This window comes from Triplophysa rosa, linkage group LG21 (assembly GCF_024868665.1).
Source record: "Triplophysa rosa linkage group LG21, Trosa_1v2, whole genome shotgun sequence".
In the NCBI taxonomy this organism is placed as follows: Eukaryota; Metazoa; Chordata; class Actinopteri; order Cypriniformes; family Nemacheilidae; genus Triplophysa; species Triplophysa rosa.
The window spans coordinates 4,026,176-4,051,656 of NC_079910.1; the positions used below are offsets into that span (position 1 = coordinate 4,026,176).

At 39.0% G+C, this 25,481-nt stretch overlaps 2 protein-coding genes across 5 annotated transcripts; both read left to right on the top strand.

Moving 5' to 3' along the window:
* Nucleotides 1–1,052: 1,052 nt before the first annotated feature.
* On the top strand, nucleotides 1,053–7,377 carry csad (cysteine sulfinic acid decarboxylase). Its single transcript, XM_057319171.1, has 14 exons — nucleotides 1,053–1,155; nucleotides 2,122–2,252; nucleotides 2,371–2,497; nucleotides 2,854–2,944; nucleotides 3,259–3,481; nucleotides 3,571–3,650; nucleotides 3,729–3,783; nucleotides 3,999–4,115; nucleotides 4,298–4,362; nucleotides 5,144–5,225; nucleotides 5,455–5,654; nucleotides 5,837–5,888; nucleotides 5,979–6,068; nucleotides 6,182–7,377. The coding sequence occupies exons 1-14, from the start codon at nucleotides 1,134–1,136 to the stop codon at nucleotides 6,353–6,355; spliced, it is 1,509 nt and encodes a 502-aa protein (XP_057175154.1). The 5' UTR covers nucleotides 1,053–1,133; the 3' UTR covers nucleotides 6,356–7,377.
* A 162-nt stretch (nucleotides 7,378–7,539) lies between these two features.
* Nucleotides 7,540–25,440, top strand: znf740b (zinc finger protein 740b). 4 transcript variants are annotated; one of them, XM_057320068.1, is made up of 7 exons: nucleotides 7,544–7,654; nucleotides 8,817–8,966; nucleotides 9,557–9,772; nucleotides 10,128–10,262; nucleotides 10,385–10,514; nucleotides 10,851–10,969; nucleotides 24,199–25,440. In XM_057320068.1, exons 2-7 carry the CDS (start codon nucleotides 8,922–8,924, stop codon nucleotides 24,274–24,276), a joined length of 723 nt encoding a protein of 240 aa, XP_057176051.1. In that variant the 5' UTR covers nucleotides 7,544–7,654; nucleotides 8,817–8,921; the 3' UTR covers nucleotides 24,277–25,440. The 4 variants fall into 4 exon arrangements, with proteins under 4 accessions (XP_057176050.1, XP_057176051.1, XP_057176052.1 ...); XM_057320069.1 differs by lacking the exon at nucleotides 24,199–25,440 and adding an exon at nucleotides 22,614–24,192; XM_057320066.1 differs by lacking the exon at nucleotides 24,199–25,440 and adding an exon at nucleotides 12,182–14,008.
* The last annotated feature ends 41 nt before the right edge of the window (nucleotides 25,441–25,481 follow it).

A 25,481-nucleotide genomic window follows, 5' to 3' on the forward strand; every position in this document is an offset into this window, starting at 1 on the left:
TGAGGTTAATCGGAAAAGGTTTTATTATTCACTTTAGATATTTGTTTGATAAACAGTCTTGTTTATTGTTTTATAAGCTGGGGCTCATAAAATCTGGTTTCTGAAGTATGTTTTGATGCTGAGAAATGGCTCTGAGAAATAGTGTTTTTGTACTGTTCGTTTGAAATCGCAGTGTTCAGTTTTGGTTTAGTTTAGAGGTTTTGAGTATATATTTCTAGTGGAATGGAGAGTTGGCCCATTTCATCATCAAAGGACAAAAAAGTAAATGTTCTTTCTTTTGGACGCATAGATTCATGCATTTATTTGGAGTCTTAAAAGCATAATTTCTAAGGTACTACATGCTATAAAATCCTCATTATCAACCTAATCCTTAAAAGACATTTGCATACAAATTTACCTATTTCCTTAAGAAAAGGCTTTCTTATAGACATCAGATTGCTATTGGTCCATACATGCCAGGCTTTTTTGAACCCTGTGACATTCCATTTAAACTTGTGAGTGAGTGTAGGCTCATTGCGCAATGAGACAAACATAGGTGGAATGGATCTATCTCTCTTTCATCAGCAAATGTACCTCTAATGTGAACTCATGACAACACAGCAGTCTTAGGAAGGTGTTGAACGTTGTACCTCTCATTTAGGTAACAGACAATTATTTTTTCCCATTAGTTATTCAATTTACATTAGTGTGATCAGTCTTCTTGGTTGTATGCCAGAATAACCATAGTTTCACCACCGATTCATTTTATCCAATGGGATGCATCACCCTATTAGTTAAACCTGCCAAAGCTTGAGGAAGCAGGTAAAATGCCATGTTATGAAAACATTCCATAATTTTGCAAACAAGCACATCATTTTAAGAATAATACTGATGTTACTCAAAGCTCAACTTAAAATAGCGTAAAACCTACCCAAGTTGATCTGATTAAAGTTAACGATTGATTTTTGTTGACACACCCATATCATTTTAATCCAATTAGACTGTCACTTGAATGACGATATGCGTGCGCAGGCACATATAGCCTATATATTTAAGCTGGCTTCACATTGAACCACTGGGGTCTAAAGGTATACTGTACGACATCACATATCATAGAGATTGCATGTGCTAAGTAGAAGGAAAAACACATTACAATGAGTACATCCGTTTTTAAAGGTGAGAGGTTTTGTTTACCTGATGTTTTAAATGTATGCATGACGATTTTTAGATGCACTGCTTTCTTCGTTTTGCTGAATTGTGCAGTTTGGCTGTGATGAAGCTGTACAAGTAAGCTCGTGTGCGCGTGCAAAATAGTACAGTAAAAAACGGAGAAGTTGCAAAACTTTTGAAGTTTGAGGTGTGAAAGGTGGAAATCGATTAAGGAATGACACACAAAGCATGCATTGTGAAGAGCGCATTGCATGAGTGCCAGGAAATGCAACGTGATGCCTTTAGTTTCTCGTATTGACCACAGTTCTGGAAGTGGAAGGACACAAAGACCTCAGGACAGAAATGGTTAATTTTAAGAATATTTTATTCTTGATACGAGCAAATGTTTGTAGCCTATATTTGAGCGAAATCATGTTTTTCTCTTTCTGAGAGCCATCTTGTATTAGGGTGTCATATTTCCATTTCCAGCAACAACAAAAAAAGCTCAAGAATTGGGGCGTTTATGGCTTTTTCCTCATTCAACATTGTGATTGGTGCCATGGAATTACTTAAAGGAATACGCATCGAGTTGCTAGGCAACGCGGCGCGTAAACGTTTTCTTTATAGTCTGGTACTCGATGGACGCAAACCTAAAAACTTGCCACATAACACTTAAAGACTTAAACGTAAAGCTAGTGTTTGACAAGAAACTGCTTTATAGTAGCTATTTTGGAAATAAGGTGCTTCGTTAACATCTGATTTAATCACGAGGTTTAGAATGCGTTGCTTGGCAACCAAACATCTGCGTGTAATGAATCGCCTCCCATTAATTTGTTAAATTATTCTTCTTTTATTTCTTTATTGTTTATAAAAAATATTTATTTTTAAAATTTTATAAAATGTGTCTGTTTTTATAATGTTGCTTTTATATAAACCCTCATTCTAAGCAACTTATTGGTCTATTTGATAAGAGATGTTCTGTGAATTCCGCAGAGTACATGAATGGCCATGTCCACCACGAAGAAGCAGACATCTATGAATCAGATGGGACATTGTTCCTTACCGAGGCTTTCAAAGTCATTGTAGAGGAGATACTTCACAAGGGAACTGACATTAAGCAGAAGGTCAAGTCTTTCACGAGTTTACCGTCTCTTTAAAAAACTTTCGGGTCTTCTTATCTTATCATGTATCTTAGGTCATAGTGGTTTGAAGACACTCTTTAAACTGTGTGTCTTTCCACAGGTGTGTCAGTGGACAGAGCCCGATCAATTGAGATCTCTGCTGGACCTGGAGCTCAGAGAACATGGAGAGTCTCATGAACAGTTACTGAAAAGAGTGCAAGATGTGGCGAGATACAGCGTTAAAACTTGTATGATACGTTCGTTCATACATTCAGATCAGTTATTTACTGATATGGGTTTTCACAAAGGGATAGTTCACAAAAAATCACCTATTCACCGTTCAAAACCTATTTATGTCCTTTTTCTGATGTAGAACAAAAAAGAAGGTATTTCGAGAAATGTGTCCATATAATGGAAGTCAATTGGGGTCAGTGTTGTTTGGTTACCAACGTTCTTCAAAATATTTTCTTTTGTGTTCTGCAGAAGAAAGTAATACAGGTTTGCAATGACATGAGAATGAGTAAATTTGGGGTTGAACTATCTCTTTAACTACAATGTCTGCTCCACATCCATCATGCATATGTGGTGTTTTTTCTTGTCACAGGTCATCCTCGGTTCTTCAATCAGTTGTTTGCTGGTGTGGACTACCATGCATTGACGGGACGACTCCTCACTGAGACCCTCAACACCAGCCAGTACGTCTGGATTAACTTATTTCAGAAGAAATACGTTTTTCAAAGTTTTCCAGAAGCTGTTGAATGATCTACATGCAGTTTAAAAAAACACTGATGTAACATTTTCAGTGAACTGTTACTCTGTGATGCTGTAGTTTTCCATTAAACTATGCTGTCACAGTAATAAGTTACCTATCTGCACTTAAGTTATCAGACGGTGCCATATGACAACACACAAGGCAACTTGTCTATATTATAGGCAATTAAAAAAAACATATTTTCGTACATACAATGGCTGATCAATACACAACATATTCAGTGTGAAGTCATTACAGATATACCTACGAAGTGGCTCCTGTGTTCGTCCTGATGGAGGAGGAGGTGCTTTGCAAGCTTCGCTCTCTGGTTGGATGGTCAGAAGGAGATGGAATATTCTGTCCTGGCGGTTCCGTGTCCAACATGTATGCCATGGACACAGCACGATACTGGGCCTTCCCCAATGTGAAGACACAAGGGTTGTGGGCCATACCGCGCCTGGCTATATTTACATCACAGCAAGTAAAGAGACAAGTCTTTTTAAAAGAGTCATTTTGTGATTTTTGTTACTGCCATTGTTGTAATTCATTGTTATCATTTTTTTATTTCAGAGTCATTATTCCATGAAAAAGGCTGCTGCTTTCCTCGGTATTGGCACGGAGAATGTTTTCATTGTGAAGGCGGATGAAATGTACGGGTGGTTCTTTTTTCTAGAAGGTGTCACGAGACCATTGGTTCGCTTCAACATATTCTGCTTCTTACATCACAGGGGCAGCATGATACCAGAAGACCTGGAGGCAAAAATCGTGCAGGCAAAATCCCAAGTAAATATTTGAATTCCCACTATCAATACGGTGGCAAAACACGAAGAGATGTGTAGCTCATCTTTTTGTGTGCCACGGAAGAATGAAAGTCGCACGGATCTGGAACAACGTGAGGCCGAATAAATGATGACAGAAGTTTAATTTTTGTCTGAATTATTCCTTGAAGTATCCAGAGGTCAAAGGTTAACAGTGTTTTTCTAACGTCTCCCTCTCAGGATGCTGTTCCATTTTTTGTCAATGCCACAGCAGGTACCACAGTGCAGGGTGCCTTTGATCCCCTGAACCATATCGCCGACATAAGCGAAAGGAACGGCATCTGGATGCATGTAGACGTACGTATAGCACAGATACCTTATGTAAGAATTACGCAACACAGGCACAATTCACTGCTTGTCTATCCCTAAATGTTCATGCCTCAACCCTATAGGTATGCTGTTGTTTGCACTTAAAATGTTCAAATTTTTGCTTTCCAACATTACAATCTGGATCCCATCCGCTCCTCTCTCATTTGCAGGCTGCATGGGGCGGAAGCGTGCTGTTCTCCGAAAAACACAGACATCTGGTCTCTGGGCTAGAAAGGTTTGAACTCTATGAGCTGACAGAACAAGCTCGTAGGAAAATGTGTTTAGTATACTCATTCTGAGCAAAATCTAGACCAGTGTTTTGCAGTGTGACTGAACCTTTCACAAAGGCGTACCCCACCAAACATCACACATCTATCTGTGTACCCCCTCTATTTAGACTAGACTAACACACACACAGACTAAAGATGTATATAATATATTAATCTAGGCCAGTGAATCGTAACGTATTCGTCAATATATGAAGGCCCATCAACTCTTTTACCCAATGTAATCTAGAACTTAGCATAACTAAAGGACGTGTATCCATTACAAGAAGAACCAAACACTAAGAGATATCATTAGTTCTTATTCCTTATTCAAATCATTTGAAGTTGTTTTGAGGTCCTCTTGGAAGTTTGTTGAAAGGACAGTTCACCCCAAATTCTGTCATCATTTACTTAACCTCGAGTTGTTCCAAATATGTATTAATTTCTTTGTTCTGATGAACACAGAGAAAGATATTTGGAAGAATGCTTATAACCAAACAGTTCTTGGCCCCCATTGACTAGTAGAAAAAATTACAAATAGAAAATATCTTCAGAAATATCTTCATTTGTGTTCAACTTAAAAAAGAAATTGAAAAAGACATTTTTTTTGCCTGTGAGAAGTACACAAACTCAGTTTACATTTATTTTAGCCCTAAATTAAGAAATGGATATCCCAGTTTGGGAACTACTGTTCTAGAGGGCAGAATGGAATCATCTTTGACTCTAAAAACTGTTTTTTATTCTATTCAGAGCCAACTCTGTAACCTGGAACCCCCACAAAATGCTTCTAGCTGGCTTGCAGTGTTCTGTGGTTTTGTTCAGAGATACCACGGTAATAACGCTTGTTAAATGTAGCACTTTATTGTCTTTTTATGACTAAACTAGTCTACTTGTCGTTGCACATAACATATAGTCATTCATCTATTTTTTTCTCTAACTCATCCAAAAAATGGAGTATATTGACTGGGCTATAAATAAATACTTCACGTGCACTGTAGTACCAAGCAATGCTTCTGTTTCTATGAATACAATCACAGATTTGTAATTGTTATCCTCTGTAGAATCTGCTGATGCACTGTCACAGTGCCAAAGCAACTTACTTGTTCCAGCAAGACAAATTCTATGATACAAGCCTAGACACAGGAGACAAATCCATCCAGTGTGGGCGAAAGGTGGATTGTTTGAAGCTGTGGTTGATGTGGAAGGCAATTGGATCGCATGGGCTTGCAGAACGTGTAGACAATGCCTTCTCCCTCGCAAGGTATTGATGCATCTGAATGCTTTAATAATGTCATTATAAATTCATGATTACAAGCTCACTTTTTAAATGTTGCATTTTGTTACTTTAATTATTCAGTATATAATTGTATTCAAATATTAGTACTTTTTACATTGTGGAATGTGTGGGAAATGAGCTTTCTTCTTTATTCATGTGTACACCAGGTATTTAGTAGAAGAAATGGAGAAGAGGCCAAATTTCAAGCTAGTCTCTAAGGTAATGTACTGTGTAGAAACCTAAAATAACATGTATGTTAAATCAGTATAATGGTTGTAGATTTAAATATGGGTCGTGTTTTGTTAACAGAGGCAGTTTGTGAACGTATGCTTCTGGTACATACCACCCAGTCTCAGAGGGAAAGAGAACAGCCCAGATTACCAGAAAAGACTATCAAAGGTTGGTTTTGTTCAAATGTACCTGAATGACCCATTTTATTTCACAAAATTGAATTTCTTAATAGAACTTTTAAGGACAGAAATTCTAATGTTATTACCAAACTGTACCACCAGGTGGCACCAACTATCAAAGAAAGAATGATGAAATGTGGAACAATGATGGTGGGCTACCAGCCCATGGAGGGATATGTCAACTTCTTCCGGATGGTTGTTGTTTCTCCTCGGCTCACCACCAAAGACATGGATTTCATTCTAGATGAGATAGAGAGATTAGGCAATGACCTGTAATTACTTTGAAAACGTATGTTGTCAACAGACAAAATCAGCCCCTTTCATTGCCTTATTGTAGCTATTTTTACGTCCACTTTAACAATAAGCAATTTTTAAAATATTTATAAAAGAAACATTAAGAACCCACAGATGTAAATTGATCCTCAGTTATAATGAACTATGTAGGGCACGGACAGAACTATAGGTAGGCTACAGTATATACAGTATATGACAAAAAGTCTTTGTGTGTCCCTTTCAAAAATGCAAAATATAATCTGCTGTATTTTTAAATATAGAACATGTTCTTGAAGTGGTTGATAAAGTGAATGAGTCTAAGATTCTTACTCGCATTTTGATTCTTTCCACAAGAAAGACTCCTTACTGAAATAGACTGCCCTATCCATTCAAGCACATGCCCTCTCTCCAAGTCTCCTCCCTTTAGAAACATGTCCACAAATGTGAAATGATTCATGGGCAGAAACTTTCTCATAAAGGCTTGTTTTTATTTATTAAAAATGAGCTGGCTGGTTTCCCCCCTTCATGTTTGCCAAATTTCTTTAGACACTTTTTTAATGATACCTGTCAGGTAATAGGGAAATTTTATACATGTTATTTCAAAACAATTGATATTGAAAAAGATTACGGCACCTTAAAGTATTATGTTAAAGTTTGTTTGTTTCAGTTTGTCGGTAGGCCTACAGTACAGTTCATTAGCCTGATATAGCCTATTGACAATCCTAAGAATGTTTTTTTTTAATTTTTTTTAACAATTTAAAACAGATATTTTATAAATTAGCTGACGATAAATAAGAATTTTATTGTGAATTTCTGCATTGTGACTGTCATTTTGTTGAACACATTGGCTGCATAATGTCATTCAAAAGCCTTTGTAAAAGGTTCTTACCTAGACTGTAGGTCAATTTATTATATGCTAAAAAATATTTGATTTTATCTTAGTTCGTTTTGAAACTTGAAAATTAACCAATGTGTTTCATAAACATCGTTTACATGTAACGTTTTCCCAAAGGCATAATAAAAGTCAGACTTCACAACTTCGTTAAATTTCCAGCAAGCAGCTGATTTATTCTCTTTTATTTATTTCAAAAATATTCCCTCATAACATTTGAACACGTTGGATTCTGGAACGTGGACTTAATTTACACAGGAAGTAGCCCGTATTTTGCTCCTAATGTGGTGGTCACGTGACGGGCGCTCTCCCTAGAGGGCACTTCCGGTAACGTTTCCTGTGTTTGTAAACTGAAAAAATTGCAAGTGCGACAAGACAATATTGCAGTATTATAAAAGAGGAAGAGGAAGGTAAACCAAATGCATACACGTGGAGTTTTAATTTTATTTATAACGGCGTAACACATAATATTCATTTAAAAATGCAATGTGAAGTTAAATAGACGGTGAACTCACGCCCTGTTGTGCTGTAGAGGATGAATGGATGGGAAAGGGCTTTGCATGAGTAATGTTATTGAAGATTAGATAAGAGTTGAATGCATTTAATTCAGCTCCTTAGATCTAAATGTATGCACTGTGTTGCTTTTAGTACTTGCTTTGATATGCATGCCGTTTATATCAGCACACCAGGCTGCAAGCCAACTGTATTTACAGACTGATTAAATGATAATGGTGTTTTTAAATAAATTCAATCTATTTCTTGTAAAAGTTTGTTTTATCTTGTTGCTTGGTCCTGCGTTCTGTCTGCTGTGTGATAAGATGCTATTTTATTTACATGTTTATACACGTAAACTGCCAGAAGAATGATTGGTTGCCAAATCCAAGTTTTAGTGTTGTAGATGAATTGATGTGTACAATATGAAATATTCACTCTCTCATTTTGTCTTTTTATTTACATGTAACTTATTTTTTTTGTACATCAACTACATCATTTTTGTACTGCAATGTATTGTTATGCGGCATGGTCTGTATATTTTCCATAATTGATCATTTGCATTAAACTGACAGGTTCTTTAAGAAATTTAATGCAAAGCAGGATAAAGCATTTAATGGAAGAAAACTTGAGGGGTGGTGGTGGGTAATATATATATATATATATATATATATATACATGTATTGTATTCTAGTGAATTCCAAAACCCTAACATGATCCGAATGAATAGTGTATAAATGCTTGAATGTGTTTTTACAAAATTTTTTAGTGTGACCGAACCTGTGAGAATCCATTCCATTCAGTTACCATTTTGAATGGATTTGTTTCCAGACGTCATTCTTGACGGCTGGAAATGTGACCAACCAATTACTCAAGCCAAACTGTATGGCTTAAAAACACATTCCATTAAGCCTATATAAACTGAGGTTTGGCAATAAAGGCTAAGAAAAAGTCAGATTCCAGCCGATAAACGCTGTGATTTGTCCTCAGTCTGTTAGTGGTGGGCTGGATATGTGGCAGAGCAGGATAGACAGAGATGGATATTACCCTGGCTTTATATACCACCCCTTCTGTTTCTAGGCTTGGGCCCCCTGATGATTGGGGCTTGTGCGGTCTCTAAACATTGTTCCAGCCCAGAGCGAAGTTCTCTGTCCCCCAAAACACACACACACTTTCGCCACTGCGATGTCACATCTTTCCAACAGCTCAGTGCGAGATCACATGAAATGGGTCAGTGTTTGTTTTTCCCTATTTCATTTGCTTTTTCTCTACATTCATTTTTTTAAGTTTCCATTTTACTTTTATTTAGCTCTCCTGTGTTTTAACTGATTATAAATCATTTCCACCACCCAACTTCTCTCTGTGACCACAGCATTTACATAAATTGTTTAAAGAATTTACATAAATGCGATTTTGGAATTGGATTAAAGCTGTTTTTTAAAGCATTTTTTTCTCCTTTACAGTTACTTTCATGCACTTAGCAGACATTTTTAACCAAATCGTCTTACAAATGTGAGAGCATTCAACATTTTGCTTTAGCGACACCAAATGCGACAACGAAACAGCAGATGGCACAAGCAGATTAAGCTTTTTTGATATTTCCTAGACTTGTCATTTTATCAATGTCTGTCTGGTATGAGCAATTCATTTGTAGTGTTCCAAAAACAATAAAGCAAAGTAACTAGACAAATCTTACCTGCCGTTTAGGTCCCAAATTGAAAGTCTCATTGGTGGTCTGCACAAGAGGTGACTTTGGGAAGCATTTTTGCTTTACTCTTAATAAACACTGTTTGTTTATTTGTTGTCGTGCTTGTACACAGGCTGGGTTGTTGGGCTGTGAAGCGGTACTGTCCAGCATGGCGCTCATGCAGGCCGGTTCCATGCCCAACCACAGGAAGATGGGCTCTCATCTGGGCCATGGACAGAGAGAAAACAATCACAGCCACAATCACAACAACAATCACAACCATAACCAGGACACCCAGAACCAACATGGCCACATGGTGCTACCTTCAGGAATCAGCTGCCCACCACTGGTAAGAAAAAAAAGACATTAATCATGTGTAGCCATTCAGATCCCTTGCGTACTGTTCACACTTGATTCATTTCAGGGATTTGAAAGCGGATTACAAAACGTTGGGTTTGAAGTGAACAGAGACCTTGTCAGGTAGTGGTCTGAATGCAATGCACACTTTTACGGTTTGGGGTTTGAATTCTTTACTTGGTGCACTTTTGGCTTGTCTGAGTTTGTTTCTTTTTAAGAGGAATTGAGTCTACAGCACTTTCTGTGATTACTGTGGTGATTACTAAGGGTTTATGCCAGTTAGCCTTGCAGTTTGTAAAGCGATTTGCTTTCTAACCCATAACCAACATTTCCCCGTTTCTCATCAGCTTATTCGCAAAGACGGGGAATTTCACTCGTCCCGGCTCTTGGATGAAAAAGACATGCAGGCCAGCCAAAACGTCCAGCCAAAGAAGAAGAACAGGAAGTCAGGGCCTCCCTCCAAAATGAGAGAAAAACCCCAGGCAAGCGCTCAGTCTGTTCAATCTATTATCCTGCGGGTTTGTCTGTTAATGACATTTACTAATGCCGCTCATATTAATGTCCCGACTGAATGCGCATGATCTGTTATCTTGTGTACGAGTAGATGGAGATGCCTGATGTGAACGACGATAACTCGCTCAGCTCTCAAGTGCAAAAGAACTTTATCTGTGAGCACTGCTACAGCGCCTTCCGCAGCAGCTACCATCTGAAACGACACATTCTTACCCATACGGGTACGCCATGAACGTTTCTATTCTCTCTAAGATGTCTCTTACCACTCAGAGATGTGGCTTTGTGGTTAGGCACACACTCTTTAAAGGAGTAGTTCACTTTAAAATAAGCCCCCATTGACTTTCCATAGTCTTTTTTATTCCCACTGTAGGAAGTCAAAGGGGGCTTATTTTGAGGTGAACTACTTCTTTTAACATTCGTCTTGTGGACGATGCAGGTTCAAGTACAGCACATGTCCCGATCTTATCTTGTGTTTCCTGTTAATTAAATGCATAAAAAGCTTTTCTATATGGAAATTTTGATTTAAAAAACAAATAGGGGTCTGTGTTTGTGTTTAGGGGAGAAGCCATTTGGATGTGATATGTGTGACATGAGGTTTATACAGCGTTATCACCTGGAGAGACACAAGCGCGTTCACAGCGGCGAGAAGCCTTATCAGTGCGACCGCTGCCAACAGGTGAGATAAGACACACACTTACCACTATCCACTTTTCTCCTGACATCTTTTACTGACAAGGGCATTAAAACGATAATGTTTTTCAGACTGTCACATGTCTCTTTATGACACGTGTCATGTTTTCAATGTTAAATTCCATTTTTTAATCACATCTTACTATGCAAACACTAATATACGTAGAGGTGTATTTCCTTGACTGGTATCCAATAACACAAGGGGAAGATGTTTGGGAAAGCTGTTTGAAAACAATGATTATTTATTACAATTCAAGTTTCTCAATTCCATCTGGTGACGATAGATAAAGATTAAGAGACCATTTCAAAACTATTTTCATTTTCTGAATTACTGTTTATGGGTATGTGGTTAGGTAAAATGATCATTTTTGTTTCATTCTGTGAACTGCTAGCAATATTTCTCCGGAATTTCTTTCTTTTTTGGCACTATTTTGTACAGTAACAGTGAGAGAACAGGGAACGAAGTGGGGGTGGGATCGGGAAAGGGCCGGGACTCGAACTCAGGTCGCCTGGAGCGCAACAGCGCCATATGTCGGAGCACTAACCACAAGGCTATCGGCTCCGACTATTTCTCCCGAATTTCAAATAAAAATATTGTTTCTATTTGCATTTATTTGCAGAAAATGAAAAGTGGAGAAACAGGTCAAAATAACAGAAAAGATGCTCTGTATTTTTCAGACCTCAAATACTGCAAAGAAAGCAAGTTGTTATTCCCTTTTAAGCAACACAACAGTAATATTTGTACATGTATTTAGAAAAAGTTTAAAAACCAAGATTTTTTTCAGTGTTTTCATGTGTCATGCTGTCAGTCACATTGCTGTTTGATGACATTATGCCACTCCTGAGGTTCAGTTTTGGTGAAATTCAATACAGAAACTGAACTGGAATGGCAACAGTACATCTACAGTAGAAATGCTGATTAAATGGAAATTTGGAATGGTCTCTTAATTTTGTCTGTGTAGTCCGTATAGTGATGAAATTACACACTTTTAAAACTTTTAAGTGTGACTTAATCTTACAGGTCCCGCTTTACCACGAGGACGCATAGCTAATCTTAAATCGTGTAACTTTATCAAAATCATTGCAATTTCAGCAGATATTCAAGTAAAATACCACGTGGTGACCACTGGTCAAATCAAGAATCACTTCACCATACGTCCGCTTCCAAACATAATCATCTAAACCCCTTTTGTCATAGAACTTTTCCAGAACCGACCGGTTACTACGACATCGGCGTTTGTGTGCCGTGGGCATCCCAAAAGAGGAGAACCAGCCGTGCTGCGAGGGACGGCCGTATTCTCAGGACCCCTCCCAGCACACGGCTTCCTGGAGCCCACTGCAGACAAACAACAGCAGGCTGGCGGTGTGACGACCATCTTGAACGCTCATACAGCAAACAAAATGGACTCGCTGCGGCCAACATGCAGTTTGGCACCAGAACTGACTTGAGCTTTTAAACTCTAATGACTCACCAACAGTGAAATCTTTTATACTGTTAGACTCTGGGAAACAACATATTTTGTACTTTTAATCTCCGTAGATGGTACTGTCATCAGCAGGTGGGTTAGTTCTTCATCCAGTCCAGGCAATAATGGCCTCTGGCTAGAGAATGACTTCCTTTTGTAGTTCCTGTGGAGGGGTGTAGTTTGGGTAAACTCGTAACGATGGTTCTTGGGGATTTCGGCGTTCCAACCTGTGAACAAATAACCTGTTGTCGCACAAATACTTTTTTCTCCAAGCGGTTAGACGTAGAGACAGTAGATGCATCCTGATAGAATAAATTTTCTCGGTGTGTTCATGAATGAATCATTTTTTTCTGTTTTCAAGAGAGTATTCTCATTAAATACTGTGATAAAAGCTTGTGAACATTGACAGTTTTACCCCGGCCTAATGGTTTTAGGAGAAACATCTGGATCGTACTTCTTAGCGTATCCACGGGAGAGCTCGTTTTTTCATTATGGTGTCAAGCCTGCACATTTGTCAAACTTTTAATGTTAGCCTTTCGGTTAATATGAACACTGACTTTTTATTGAGTATTAGAGAATCAATTAGACATTTCAACACGGTGTGATGTGAAGTTTGCAGTATGATGTGACTCATGTGGCAATTGTGTTGGCATCTCAGTTTCACTTAAGCCACTGGATTGACGAAGCCAAGCCAAGAATCACATTAAAACCTTTTAACAGGTTGTACAGTTCGTAGAGAGACATGATTATATCAAAACTTTTCACAGAGGTCTCATGTTTCATTTTGCCCTTGAACACAATTTTTCACGGCTGAGCTTGAGTTAATATATTTTTTCAGCATTTTTAATTATTTAAGTAGAAATTGTAGTTGGACTAGAGTGGTGCCACTGTTTAATGTAGTGGCTTCCTTTTTTTTTTACCTAAATTTGAATGCATGTCCCTTTCGTTTAGTGCATACTGTAAAATATTACTTGTAATTGTTTAAACCAATGAAAACATTTTTTTGTAAGAAAAACATCCCTGTTTGCTATTTTTTACCATTCATAAACAACTAAACTTTAATCTTATCCTGATAAGGCACCATGTAGACAATAAATTTTCTTTTCTAAAAACAAGGCTTCTATTTTTCTCCATGCATGCTGTAAATTTAGCACAGAAATTTGTTATGTCCTTTTTGATTTCCAATTTAACTCAACTGGTGGAGCATGACATCAACAAAGCCAGATCAGGGGATCGGCTCCCAAGGAACATGCATACTAAAAAATATATAGAGTTTATCTTGCATATGCTGTGAGTCACTTTAGATGAAATCATCTGCCAAATGCATTAAATGTGAACTGATTTTTGAAGGAAACACATGCCTACCAGCAGGTGGCGTAAGCAACCAGCTTTCAACAGTATTCATTATCTTTAAAAAATTATTTGCCAAAGATTATTTTTACTCTTTATATAAGTTTCCAGAATGCATAACCTGCTTTAGAATATATACTGTTTATATAACACAGCCATTTCTGTGAGATCCATTAGAGAGCACATAAACATATTTTGACCACATGTCATTTTATTTTCAAATATAATTTATAATTAAGATATTATTTGATGTTTAAGGGATACTTCACCCAACAATAAAATTCTGTCATCGTTTACTCACCTTCGAGTTGTTTCAAATCTGTATAAATTTCTTTGTTCTGACGAACACAGAAAGATAATTGGAAGAATGCTTATAACCAAAAAGATCTAGCCCCCCCATTGACTCCCATAGTAGGAAAAATTACTTTCTTTTTTTTTTGTTCTGTTGAACACAAAAGAAAACATTTTGAAGAATGTAAGACAGCAAACAGTTCTGGAACACGTTTGACTACCATTGTATTTTTTCCTACTATGGGAGTCAGTGGGGGCAAAATCTGTTTGGTTATAAGCATTCTTCCAAATATCTTTCTCTGTGTTCATCAGAACAAAGAAATGTATACAGATTTGGAACAACTTGAAGGTGAGTAAATGATGACAGAATTTTCATTTTTGGGTGAAGTATCCCTTTCAGCAAAATAACAAAACAATAGAAAACAACTATTTAACCAGTCAATGTAAAACAAAAGCGTGTACGGGAAGGACATGGTGTTTTTTGTAAAAGAGAGTTTAATCTAAACTAACAAGGATTGTTTAGATATGTCCTATTTTTCGCTCATCTCATGTTCCTCTTGAACACAGACATTTTCCACCGTTTACTTTGGGTTACTGCTGTATATTTGTCAGCGCTTTAAAGAACGACCCACAATAGTAGTAGCTATAATTCAGCAGTCATTGTAGTATAGAAATATGACTAGGAAAGGACTTGTATTGGAAAGGAGAGTTTAATACCGCTGAGATCTGATATTTCCAACAGTAGTGCAAGGGAAATGCAGCTCAAACCGCATTACCAGCTAAAGGAGACAGAGTTAGACAAAGACTATGCCTTTGTGTTCCTGCAGACATGCCACAGCCTCTCCTCTCCAGACTCTGATTTACAGCACCCATGGGCTGAGTGCACTTAACACACTCTCTCCTATAACCCAGGACCAGAAGAGAGTCTTCAATATGATCGTACTACAATCGTTCAACAAAATTTGTGATTCACAAACAGTTATAGGAAAAACCCTCATTGTCAAAGGCCCTGTAACGACTTCGTAGCATACAAATTTTGTGAATATGCGCTTTGTGTATACCAGCGTAGAGGAAAATCCAAACGTCTTTGTTTCACATCCGAGTCTCTCTAAAACCCTTCTATAGGGCCTCATTCTCGATCTGCGTGTACAGCACTATGTAATGTTTAATTCATAGCTTCATCAAGGCTTTCTTGCATTGCTGCAGCCATCCGTCATTCTGTTAGCGCTGTACCTTTACGTGTTAATTAGCGGTGATATTTAACCAAGAGGTGTGCCGTGCCCATCCGCCAGGCAGCCATCTTCATTAAAATTTCAGTCTCCCCAGACGCAGCTGCATACATGGACCATGGATTAATACAGCCTCACAATGATGGAAATGTAATATTAAAGTGTTGTAGCTTTTTAGAGGTGGTTAACCTAATGGTAATGAGTGTAGGTGCAAACGCTGCTAAAGGTGATTGTGTAACATTATGGGTTTTCAATGACTGAGTATTAAATATTTGGTTTCATCACTGTATAAATGCACTGTAATGGGCCATTGTAATTGTTTTTCTATGTAAACATTCACTAGATGGACACCTTGGCCTGTTGCAATGTGTGTCTCTGTATTTTTTTTTTTTTAGAGTTTTGCGACCCTGTTTACAATTATGCATTTGACTGATGCTTTCATGTAAAACAACATTGGGCTACAGCTGTTTTTAACACAGTCACTTTAGAGAAAAAAAAGGTTGGCTAAATGACAAATTAGAAACAATATACTACAATTAATGCCACATAAATTAAAGAGGCCATTCCAAATTTTCATTAAAGCAGGATTTCTAGATGCAATGTGGTCATTTCAGTCCAGTGTCTGTTGAATTTCCAAAATCAAACATCAGGAGTGACATAAAGTCATCCAACAGCAACATGAAAGACTGACAGCATGACAAGCCACATGACAACTGTGGTTAATCACATATATTTTTTTTACTTTCATAAATTACATGCACAAATATTACTGTTGTATTGCTTAAAAGTGAACATGAACTTGTTTACTTTGCAGTATTTGAGGTCTGAAAACATACAGAGAATTTCTTCTGTTATTTCTCCAGTTTTCATTTTCTGCAAATAAATGCAAATAGAAACAACGTTTTTATTTGAAATTTTGGAGAAATATTGCAAGTAGTTTTACAGAATGAAACAAAAATAATTTTACCTAAAAAAACTGAAAATGGTTTTGAAATGGTCTCTCAATCTTTTCCCCGGTTGTGTATAACAACAGACCTTACTTGATGAAGATTAATCTCTTCGTTCTTTTGACATGTGCTCTTAAAAAACATGACATATATTCTTTGCCCTACTTTTCTATCCAAATAATTCATGCATATTCATTTGAAAATCAAACATATTTATATGCAGCGGCACATTCACACAGTATAGAGGGTTGGGATGATAAATGACTCGCTACCATGTTACTCTCTGACTTTTACTAGGCTTAATGAAAGAAAAGATCACGAAGACCTCATTTGCTTTTTGCTGCGTCAAGGTTTAGATTATAATTTTAGCAAAGAATTGTGTGTTGACATATTGCATAGTGTAATGAATTGCTCATTTGCTATACTAGACTCACCAAGTAAAAAATCATTGTTCAGTGACAGTGTATATTATAGGAAAATGATAAAAAAAAAAACCTGCATAAAGCCACAGCGATTGAATTCGTTTTCTCTTTCACTCCCTGTTTCCTGCGAAAATTCCTTCGGTCGACCCCTAAAACTCTTTTTATGAGGGAAACCCAAAGTGGTGAGACAGACTCAGCTGACCAGCGCCTCATTGTCAAGATTTATCTTGCTCGAGAGTCATTCACATTCCTGATGACAGAACGAATGCCTCGGCATCCTGCCGAGAGCGTTAAAATCACTCTCAGACAGAGGCACATTTCCCCTGGACAGATACATTAACATACAGTGGCCCCGTGCCACCCCATCAATCTGCGGCTCGTTGGGTCCCACATCACTGCTTCAGGTCTCCCTAGAGAGGCCCGTGGCCTGACTCCCACTTGAGTCACCCGGGTCGGCTCTTAAATGGTGGCCCTCCTTGAGTCAAGGGGTGATGTAGATGATGTAGTCTGGGTCACAGAAACATTGAGAGGGCCTCAATGCGGGTTATGAGAAAGGCTAACTTCAATGTGGACACAACTACGGAGCACAGACAACAAACCTGAGTGTTATTAGCTGTATTATTTACAACCCCTCAGATTGTTCAAACACTGTATACATTTCTTTGTTCTGCTAAACACAAAGGAAGATATTTGGATGAATGTCTGTAACCAAACAGATCTCATCCCCCATTGACTCCCATAGTATTTATTTTTCCCTGCTATGGCAGTAATTGGGGATGAGATCTGTTTGGTTCCTTTAACCGCTAGGATATTTGGTTTCGTTCACTCAGAGTGAAGTAGTGCATATTGGGGATTCTGTAACGTATTGCTATGATCTTTTGCAGTAGATTAATCGTTTTAATGAGGTGTAACAGCTTTTTGCTTCAATATTGAATAATAAACCTGACAATAAAATGACACTGAGAGCTGCACAAGCGATATTTTAAGATTCCAAAACTTTACGACTATTAAACATTCACAGTATTGACTTGATCTGAAGGATAATTTTGCATGCATGGGACTTCATGTCCCAGTTGTAATTTGTTTATCATTCCATTGTTTCTGGATTAAAATTGATTCAACTAATCAAAGTTTAAACATTTAGACCTCCCTGACCTTCCATAAACAGCTTGTGTCACTGTTTCGGTCACTGAGACATTTATGAGACCTGTTTGTTCAGAGAGCAACATAACGCGAAGATCGCAAGTATGCAATATGCCTCCAGCAGAGAGGTGCAAACCCCGGCGTGTTCACACAGCGACTGGCATGTTAAAAAACTCCTAATGCGTCTCTTTAGATGTTATGCAATTACGTGCGGGGCTGGGAAGGCCTTCGTGAGCCTTCGTTGTGTTCTCATGCCGTCCCATTGCAATTTTCCACACGAACGAGCAAGGTGAAGCGAGGGGTGAGGTAGAGGTGCACGTCTTACGAATCCTTGAGCTTCTGACAGACGGCTTCGGCCTTGCCATTTACCCTTAGAAATTTTCACGGGTCACAGATGTTACGGGGGGCTCGCACACGCTGGCTCCGCTCTCCGTGGCGTCAGCTGTGCACGGCGGATGTAGATATAAAGGCTATAGATGGATGAGAAGAGAGCATTTAGGGAGATGAGAGTACGAATAGACAGTAGGCCAAAGTGACTTTGGCAGTCAGCTGCTATTGATCAGCTTTACGATACACTGATTTATATAAGACAGTTCAAAGTACTTTAAAGAGATATGAGTCATGTACAGACTTACTAATCTCAGGGGTAGCGGGACGGGGACTGTGGTTAAGAAGCGCTTCTGATATGACCAGACATGCTTATAATTTCATAAGACCAAAGCCGTACAGACACGAGATTTACTGAATATCTGTAAGGCATGAATGTATACGGGAAAATAAATGGCGGAGATAACGGCGGAAACCTGCTTTTGATAGTTTCAGGGAAATTTTCTGACACTGGGATACGTTCTCATCTTTCAAAGGAATATGGGGTCTCGGGCAAGAAGATCAGAGGGCCAGCGAGGTTGAGAGCGTACAGTGCGTACACACCCACTCGCAAATACACACACGCGCGCCGATGAAGAGATGGAGTGAAGATTTATGTGACAATGAACTAATTGCATGATGCCATTTATCTTTAGAAACTGTCACCCGATCCTTTCTCGTGGGTTTTAACAATTATTTCTGAAGAAATATATGCACGCTATTATATGAAATTATAAGACAGTTAAACCTCAAGTACAACAAGAGGCATTAATAAGACTTCTTAATGTATAAACAAAAAGGTAAATTTTGCACGCTTAGTGCAAGCTAAACCATGAAAACAGTACATTAATGAATTTGCCGTGCATATGTTGTATATCGCTGCTGCCCTTCTGAAACCTCGTATCTCCAAATGTTGTGATTTTGATTTTTTTGTCATAAATCATTATTATTAGTCACCCTTTATGTTTGTCACTGGGGTTTGCAAATATCTAACCAATAAAAAGTGTTCGTCAGCTTTGACAACATAGTATTAAACATTTAAAAAGTACAGTTTTTTTCCATTTCCTGAAAAGCTGCTAATTTGGACATCCAAGGTTTCGGAAGGACAGTGACGATATGAACGTTTTGAAAGTAAACAACAGTTTTGACTGTAATAAGAACTTTCAGCATGGTTTCTCCATGCAAAATGAAGTAATTTAGTATCCAAAGCAAAATTCAGTTCAAGGTTTTCATTAGTTTGTGTGTTTCCTGGAAATCAAACCCATGACCTTGGAGTTGCTTGGGATATGCTCCACAAAAATGTTGTCAAGCTACAGTAACACGATTCAATTTAATACAATTTTATTCAGTATAGTATATTGTTGCAAAAATTGCATAAATAATATTGTTTGCACAGACAGTCAATCACTATTGCTTTTTTCAAAACCAATGATATACTTTGGTGCATAACTCATCTGGTAACATTTGTGCTGTAGATTGATGCCTCAAATCATGGCTCTTCGTGTTTTTAAACACTCATGCTTTTCATCTGGTGGATGATCAAATAGGTAAAATATTTTAAAGACTCATAGACATAGATTATCGACATATACCGTAGAGGCACTTCTGACTCAGGCCAGTAAAAGTCCACCCACAACATAAACATAAGCAAGTCATAGTGAGTTTTGCAAAAGCAAATGTCTATTTTTTTTGTTGCAAAAAATCAAGTACATAGAATGGTTTTGGTTCTTAGCAAATTGAGGAAAATAGCATTTTAAATGCACAATTGTTTAGCAGAACACAGGAATTCAACCATACGTGGTTATTATTGGCAGGCCACAGATTCATCGTAAACATCAACACACCAGAAAAGGGACACAGCGCTGACAGGGCCTCGACATTTCTATTTACATTTCTAATAGAGATGATCCTGCCGGTCCAAATTCGCGGTTTGCACGAAAGTTGTTTTCTTTGCGCGTGAAGGATATTATTTTTGAGTTTGATACCAACGCATTCCACGAAGACACTGCAGTGAGTGAAAATGACCGCAGCTACAAATCATCACTCTCAATTCTTTCTCTCCTCTTTCCTTCTTGCTCTCTGACGTCAGGAATGTTGAGCACTCCGTGCACCTTCCCTTGGGGAGAGGATTTTACGATTGAAACCTGACACCGTTTCTGTGTCCCATAAGCAACAGAGCGGTAACTCACATCAAAGACAGCCAGCGTCGAATCACAGCGCAGCCATAAATTCGCCTGTCACTCCCGGACCAATCAGAAGCGAGCATTAAATCAACTCTGTCACGTTGGCAGCCAATGGTGGGACGGCGGCGGTAAATCTGTCAAGCCAGCGTCTTTTAACGGGCGCTGTGGTGCAGATGGGGAATCCGCGAGGGTGAGGGGAGTATGAAAGTGTATGTGAGGGAGGGAGAAAGAGAGATGTTGAGGGAGGGGAAAAGCTGAGCACTTACAGCTAAACCGTGCAAAAAGTCGATCTCGTCTTGATTCGGTTACCCAACGATTCATTTGTGAACCCATAATGGCCGAAAATCAAAGTGTTTCGGAAGCGGTAAGCTATGAAAACTTGAGTCAAACAAGACCAAACATGACCACAGAAGACGAACACTTGCGTCTCAACACGCGAAACGAAAAAACGTCGTAAAGCTTAATTGCTTCCATTGCTGCGTGACATTGAGTGTCTACAACAAAAGTGAGTTACAGGCGCGCGTCGCGCGACAATTACATCACTGGCTTAATCACCGACGCTGTCAAGATTATCCGAGATCACGACACTCATTATACACATTCGGCCCATTTGAAATGCGCAATGGCTTGTCGAACGCAAACCTCAAGCGCTACTTTATAAAATGACATGAAAACGAAAATGTATGAAAAATGACCTCTGGCTTTTCTGGGCTGCGGCATGGCTCTTCGAGCGGGGCTGCTGACCAGATGTTCTCAGACTCGCGGGCATTCAGGCTGTGTGTTGTGCGTGCGCAGCTGTAACGCAGCAGGACAGACTTTGGGGTCTTAGGGGATTTGAGTCTCGTCCTAAATCACGGCGCAGGAAAGAAGGGCCCCCTCTTTTAAAATGTCAACAGGCTGCTGCTTACCGCGTTTCATACTCAGCAAACATCTTTGGTTGAGATCGACAGCCTCGTTTTCAACAGGGGGCCTCGGCCAGATTCGGTGACAAATAGCGCAGGCAAATCTAAAATAGAAACGTCTAAACAGTTGTGGACATATCCAACAGCCTGGCTGATAAATGTAGCGTGCCTTCGCTTGAATTTATGTGCTTTTAAACTTTCCGTCATGTGATATGAAAATAAGGTATACTCTTACGCGGAGGTCTGGCCAAAGCAATAACATCTCAGGCCTTTCTGAATGGTACATTTGAAACGCTTAATGTGTTCTTGTATAAATATTGCAATGAAATCGCACATAACTTAAATGCGAACGGGGTCCGAGTTTTAAAGCCACGCTTATGTGGAAGCTAAGAAGGCCTTTATGCTCTTTAGCAGTTCATATAAGAGATTTATCTCGAGGATTTCCCAAGCATACACCTACACCTGTAAAGTTTACGGATTTTAAACCTGCGAAATTGACAGCTTCTGATGATTTCAAGAGACAAATAACTTCGGCGCGGCTCTCGGTAAAATACTGCGAAGATGATGTTGTTATTATTACATGGGATAGAATAGCTTGTTGAGTTACTGCTGGATCAGCAGAAGTTGTGGCAGCGCTGTTGGTTTTGGCTGCTTTTTTCTCAGATGTGAAATGATTTTCTATTGGACAGGAATCCATAAACAGGCCCCGTGAGGGACTGAGGCCCATAAAACACATCAGGTCGTTGGGGGCCCACGCGAGCCTGGGGACCGCGAGCGCAGTCTCCGCTCTTATCTCAACGTGGTTGTGTATGGACTCATGTGCCACCTATCCTGTATTCCATTCTGGGCTATTTTCTGTGGTCCTTGATGAATTTGGCCCGTCTGAACCAAAAGCAGACTGTAATTTACGAATCTTTATCTCAGCCTCGCTGTTTGCTCAGCTTCGGCTCCGAGCTGCATGCGCCATGAATACGAAACACTGCCGCTATTGTGATTGGAATAAGCATGCGGGGCATTTGATTTCGAGTCCATAGCACGCATACAGTCGCATTAAAGCATTCTGCGTGTGGATGTGTCCGAGGTTTCTGGAGCGAAGGTGTGATACTTAGACGATGACAAAGACTCTGCAGATGATGATAATTTATAGACTGCTTCACAGACATTCAACTACAGACACACACGCCGCTTTAAGCATCAATTACAGGCCTCCTGTCCACATGCCTCTGACAGTTTTACGGCACGTTTTGTACAGCATGTCAAACCGCACTGTTTTACTCTATTATACTCATTCCTCTATAATTAATATAAATTACCTTTTTGCCTTTTTACAGCTGTGCCACTGTAATTATACCCGATGAAAGGCCGTCATCTACTGTCAATAGGTGCTGCAGGAATATCCAGATGAAAGCCCAATGGAACGCCGGGGGTGTTGGTGGGGCGGGATAAAGGGGGTCAAATTTAAACTGATTTTGGGGAATGCTTACCTATAGACACTGACATAATCATCCACAACCTTGACAGCACCCTACATTCTCCATACTAGACAGATGTTTAATAGTATGCTTTTCGAATCAGCCGCATCAATATGATGATTGCTGCAGGTCATAAACGGAACAATCCGTTAAGGAATGCAAGGAAACATGTTATGCTTTCTTCAGGTGTTAGCATGTCAAGATTGGAGATGAAGAGAGTAATTTCTGTATTACTGGAGAGACACCAAATGGAAAATCGAAATCCATTTTTATGCATTTGGCAGACACTTTGATCGAAAACAACACAATCTATACATTTTTGTATGTTATTTGGGATGACCTTTGCGCTGATAATGCAATGCACTTCAGGTATTTTAGACCTCGTTTGCACCTTTTCCAGTTTTTGATATATTCAACCCAGCACTGCTGGTTTTAAATAAAGTGAAGCCAGCGTCTTTTAACGGGCGCTGCGGTGCAGATGGGGAATCCGTGAGGGTGAGGGTAGTATGAACGTATATGTGAGGGAGGGGGAAACTAAATTTTTTAACAAAATTCAACATTTCAAGTAAACATGACCTTTGGTTATCCTTTCCACTTTTTTGTCCTTTGATATCTCAAACAAAACCCCCAACACTGCTTTCTTCAGTCTTAAAATATTGTAGACTTCATAACACAGAGATGAGCGAGATGTCCTGAGGTTTTTTAATCTGCGACCCATCCGATAATGAATCATAATGAATGACCTCATAATGAAAAAGCTACTTAACTCAATTGGTCAAATAAATTAAGTAGGGCAGGCTTTCATGCTTTGGAGATAAGACGCCAGTGCTCGCGAGCATCACGGAAACAAGGTTAGGAAACTCCCTCTGGGAAGGTGGGGCATTCTGGGGCCAACGTGATGTTTCATTTCTCTAAACAGCATGCTTCGGGACAAAGGAAACTTTCTCAACTACTTTCATATGGATTCCAAAGCATTATTAAAGAGTAAGATAGATAGGAAGAGAAGGTTACGGAGGTGTGCTGAATCAGTGCCAGTGAAGTTCTCCCTGTCTGAAGCGAACAGAACCGCAGCTGTATATCAGAACCAATGTGGCCTCAACAAGCCCTTTCCTAAATCTGTCTCTTATTACAACTGCATGTCCCACATGGTGGTGAACTTTTGTAACTTCCAGTTGACGCTGGTGCTGTTTAGCTTTATTTCTGCAGTACAGAAAAGAGACTAGAGAAGCATGCAGTGTTTGAGAATAATGTCGCACTGGGTCTTTGCACAGGTAGCTCAATTGTGCATTGCATTAGCAACACAAAGGTCATGGGTTTGACCCCAGAGTGCACACATGCCGTTAAAAAAATTCTGATTGAATGCAGTCGCTTTGGATGAAAGCATCTGCCAAATGCAAACATGTAAAAATAAAACACCTAATAAAATCTCGCTTTGCTCTTTCAGCCGTTGGTCACTGTGGCCTTTGAGATTGCATGCATCGCATCTCCACCCCATCCCCCCAGTGTGATAACCATGTCTTAGAAATGATCCTAAGGTATGTACATGAAATACTACTTATTTTTACAACCATTTCTCGAGGGGGAAGATTTAATTTGCATTAAAATGAGAGAGAGGGGCGGTATCCACCAGAGAAAAAAGCAGGTGTGTGAAGCTGTCAAACCTGCTTCAGGATTTTGGCAAACACATACACGCATTGAGTTGGTGAAGGTGTGTATTGCACGACAGATTTTTATTCCATAAAGTAGTGCGGTAAACACTTTTAATCTGCATTGTAAGAGGGCTTGTGGCCAAAACAGGTTTTTAAATAACAGCCTGGTTTTAGGACGTCTTAAAACCGTGCCATATGTTGCAAGTAATTTACAACCCGCAATTCATTCAGAGGCAAAGTTTCTTATTAACCTCACAGTTGTGGACGAATTAAAAAGAGTTGTAATTTTACACGCATGATAAGCTAAAATGTGCCTGGGAAACATAAAAGGGCAACAAAAACAGGAAGTTACAGCTTGTAATTTAAGCTAAATGGTAAATGCCTTCAGCCTCAAAGCCTTCAAGACTGTGTTTGATTCTCTACCAGAAGAGGGCGCTCTTGACCTAACTTTGCAGGGTTGGATTGGGATACAAGCCCAAACTGGGAAAGAACGGATTAATAAACAATATTAACAATAATGTAATCTTATTTATGAAACACTGTATTGTGAGTATTTAAATATGCATTACATTTAAAAAATGTTTACATCATTAAAAAAATCTTTCTCTTCCTCTCTTAACAAGTATTGTCTCTAAAATGGATTAATTTTACGTGCCATTTTTCCCTGCACGTCCTGGCCAGGATGTCGGTGCATCCTCCGGAGGTCACATTTTTCCTACGTCATCGAGGTTTCAGGTTTTATTTTAAATTTCAAGGTTAGAATGAAACCACAATGACAGTAACAAATTATTTTATGTTTTTTTAACTGAAATGTGAGAACCTCGAAGACACATACGGTCATCAAATCATGCGACCTCCGGGGGACGCACCCGAAATCCTGGCCAGGATGTGTCCTGGAAAAATGGCACGTATGGTCACCCAATATTATTGCTTTATTGTTTTCCTAACTGGTTTGGAAAAAGTATCCGTTAAGTGGCCAAATGTAAGTCTTATCAGTAATGTCACCTCCAAATTATCATTCTAAACAAAGATTTCCAAAGCACATTACAGTAAACAGAATGACCTCAAAACCTGGTTA

Excerpts from the sequence above, each read along its gene's own strand:
- csad (XM_057319171.1), top strand. The coding sequence starts at position 1,134 with ATGAGTACATCCGTTTTTAAAG. Across the intron at positions 2,253-2,370 it reads GAACTGACATTAAGCAGAAG|GTGTGTCAGTGGACAGAGCC; the intron begins GTCAAGTCTTTC and ends GTCTTTCCACAG. Across the intron at positions 4,116-4,297 it reads GCATCTGGATGCATGTAGAC|GCTGCATGGGGCGGAAGCGT; the intron begins GTACGTATAGCA and ends TCTCATTTGCAG.
- znf740b (XM_057320066.1), top strand. The coding sequence starts at position 8,922 with ATGTCACATCTTTCCAACAGCTCAGTGCGAGATCACATGAAATGG. Across the intron at positions 8,967-9,556 it reads TGCGAGATCACATGAAATGG|GCTGGGTTGTTGGGCTGTGA; the intron begins GTCAGTGTTTGT and ends GCTTGTACACAG. Across the intron at positions 10,515-10,850 it reads ACACATTCTTACCCATACGG|GGGAGAAGCCATTTGGATGT; the intron begins GTACGCCATGAA and ends GTTTGTGTTTAG.